This window comes from Nicotiana tomentosiformis, chromosome 12 (assembly GCF_000390325.3).
Source record: "Nicotiana tomentosiformis chromosome 12, ASM39032v3, whole genome shotgun sequence".
Classification (NCBI taxonomy): Eukaryota; Viridiplantae; Streptophyta; class Magnoliopsida; order Solanales; family Solanaceae; genus Nicotiana; species Nicotiana tomentosiformis.
In genome coordinates, this window is record NC_090823.1 from 50,481,236 (window position 1) to 50,484,259 (window position 3,024).

The 3,024-nt window shown below is 34.9% G+C and overlaps 1 protein-coding gene across 1 annotated transcript; it reads right to left on the reverse strand.

The window, feature by feature from the left end:
* Positions 1-495: 495 nt before the first annotated feature.
* Positions 496-2,813, reverse strand: LOC104100601 (uncharacterized). Its single transcript, XM_033657234.2, has 5 exons — positions 2,605-2,813; positions 2,419-2,524; positions 2,051-2,338; positions 1,791-1,913; positions 496-641 (listed from the first exon to the last, which is right to left on the reverse strand). The coding sequence occupies exons 1-5, from the start codon at positions 2,811-2,813 to the stop codon at positions 606-608; spliced, it is 762 nt and encodes a 253-aa protein (XP_033513125.1). The 3' UTR covers positions 496-605.
* Between the last annotated feature and the right edge of the window lie 211 nt (positions 2,814-3,024).

A 3,024-nucleotide genomic window follows, 5' to 3' on the forward strand; every position in this document is an offset into this window, starting at 1 on the left:
ATTAAATACCATTAGATCCAGTGTCGCTAAAGCCTTTAGCGGCATTTATATTGAATGTTGGTAAAGACTTGTATTATTGTCGCTAAAAGTAATTACTTTTAGTGGCATTTATTTAGCGGCAATTACTGTAGCCACTTAATCCACCTTAGAAATATGCTATCCAACCCATTTTGCAGCGTTTGTTATTGCCGGTGAAAATGCAATAATTGCCGGTAAAGGTTGTTCCAGTGGCAATTATAATGAAAGATAAAATTAATCATAAATTCATCTTAATCCACATATTTAACCAAGCACTATTTATAATATTTGAAACAAAAATCACAAGAGCAATCAATTAGAACTCAAACGCAGAAATTAAAAGGTGAAATTATCTATATAAACTAATAAACTAGGGGAGCTTTAATTTGCATATTGCCCCAGTGAATAATCTTGAATTGTGCAGTACAACTTGTTTTTAAACAAGACTAAGAACATCATGTACAGATACAAAAAGTGAATGAAGATCAGCTGAGGGGTCATGGATTAACAAGGCTGCCTCATCAGTTTAATCATATTCTGCTTCACTTAATTTTCCTCATCACTTAACTTCTCCTCGGGGCCATCTCCTACATCTTCAGGCTTTGCGTATTTTTGACAATATTCTGGATGGAAAGCACGTAAACGTTACATTAATATTTAATATTATACTGAACGCCAAACATTAGATTGGTACTAAGGCCTAACTGTGAACTACCTAATATGAACTCCAAAGCCTTTGACTGATATTTATTGGATTTTTCCTTAAAATATGAATCAAATTATTAGAATCTCAATCTAATTAACAAAGGATACGCAAAAGTGCAAAGATATTAAATGTCCAAATAAAGGAGAATCGGCCCATGAATCTTAGTTTAATGAACAAGGAGTAATCAAAACAACAACAACAACAATAACAACCCAGTATAATCTCACTAGTGGGGTCTGGGGAGGGTAATGTGTACGCAGACCTTACCCCTACCCTAGGATAGAGAGGCTGTTTCCGATAAATCCTCGGCTCCCTCCCTCTAAGAACTCTCCACCTTGCTATTGGGGTGACTCGAACTCACAATCTCTTGGTTGGAAGTGGAGGGTGCTCACCACTAGAGTAACCCACTCTTGTCAACAAGGAATAATCAAAAGTCTAGAGATAATAAAAAGTCCAAATAAAGGAGAATCAATACACCTGGTTATATTATAAATACCGGTGAATGATATTTTTGCGTCCATAGTTGCGCTAAAAGTTTTGACCTCCCCCGGTACTATTATAATTGGGATGTCACATACATCTTGGAACAAAATTCTCTTTCAGGTGAATGTGGGAAGCGTATGTACTTAATGACAGGAAAACTGGACTGGAAATGAGATTTTAGTTGTGCAGCTTAGTCAGTGATCAACTTGTAAATGCACACTTCATGTAGAATTTGAATGATAGTGGTCATTGTCACGAGATATTTAAGTTAGCGTGATGGTCAATATTTTTATCATGCTAAAACTGTCAGAAATCCAAGGTAAGAGAAGAAAAGCATAACAGCTGGACTAGAATTTTGTAGGAAAATTTTAGACAACAGGAACTTCTTTAAGTAGTTCCTCCCCTGTGATCAAAGATGTGATTGACCTACCAGGTGAAGCAATCAAAAATTCCTTCAAGAGAGCACAAATTGAAAAGCACAAGCTCTGATTAGCAGGAAAGAAAATTTATATCCTCTTGAAAGAAAAGACAGAGACGTCCTACGAGAGTGATATCATTTAATTGAAAAACAGGATTCAATTACCTTGCATTTAATGCCTCTTATTGTTGATGATCCATCCAGAGTCTCTGTAAAATATGCATATATAGGTGACCGAGATACACTGTCTAATCTACGCAACTCACGTGATGTTGACCTGTAGTACAGCTGAAGATCTTATCTTTAGTTATTCTGTCTTACAACATCTAATAAAACATATTATGGAAGTGAAACTACCTATTCTAGTGGCTAAGGGCTCCATATTATTTCGCATCTAAATATTTCATATGGAACTTTCAGACAACCTTAAATTCTTCATAGTAGTTCAACTTCACAATATCATTCAATCTGCCATAATATGTGATATTTGCTGATTTTGGAGCTTTATCACTAGTACTTGCATAGCTCTCTGTCTTTGAGACAACCATAACACCATTGCTTTGTGTCTGCTTAGACTCTTCATATTGTTTTGTCCGAAATCGATATCCATTATTCATATCGAATGCTTTGAATCTTCTTGCAAAGTAACTTGGACCTTGTGCAGGGGCTTTAACATCATTTGAGATATTAGATGTGGGGTCCAACTCGTTAACCTAACCAAACAACTATAATTAAAAATATAAGTATATTGATGATAATTTAAAGCACACAATGACTAAATCCTACTACTTACTTGCTCCTTGTACCATTCATGAAAATTTTCAAAATGTAAGCGATCTAGTTGATGTTGTATAAGACGACGCTTGCGATGCAATCGCGTGATTTCACTAATATGCTCACTGTGCATGCAACTCACAATATTAATTTTGTTATAAAATAGAGTAATATAAATCCAATGAAATAGAAATATATCACTCACTTTTTATAATTGCTGACCACATCCGATTCACAATTGAAAAGCACATAGCGATGTGCTTGCAACCATGTTTTCTGATCCAACTTAAATACTTCTACTAAGCCATATGATTGCCCAACAGTAGGAAAAAGACATCTCTCTCTATCGACCACATGTTCAATATCATCTTTACTTTTTCTAGACCAATAAGACCTTGAATCTCCACTTTCCATATATCGTGAGCAAAACTACAAACACTCATTCGCAATATATACTTCTGCTATTGAACCTTCTGGGCACGAAAGATTGCGAACATATGAATTGAAAGTACCTAAGTACCTATTGCATAAAATGATACCATCAATCTAATATATTAGTAAGTAATAATAACTTAAAATGTATGATAAAAATATAATGTGTTTCTGCATATCTCTCAATTGGGTA

Excerpts from the sequence above, each read along its gene's own strand:
- LOC104100601 (XM_033657234.2), bottom strand. The coding sequence starts at position 2,813 with ATGGAAAGTGGAGATTCAAGGTCTTATTGGTCTAGAAAAAGTAAAGAT. Across the intron at positions 2,339-2,418 it reads ATGAATGGTACAAGGAGCAA|GTTAACGAGTTGGACCCCAC; the intron begins GTAAGTAGTAGG and ends TTGTTTGGTTAG. Across the intron at positions 642-1,790 it reads TAAGAGGCATTAAATGCAAG|AATATTGTCAAAAATACGCA; the intron begins GTAATTGAATCC and ends CTTTCCATCCAG.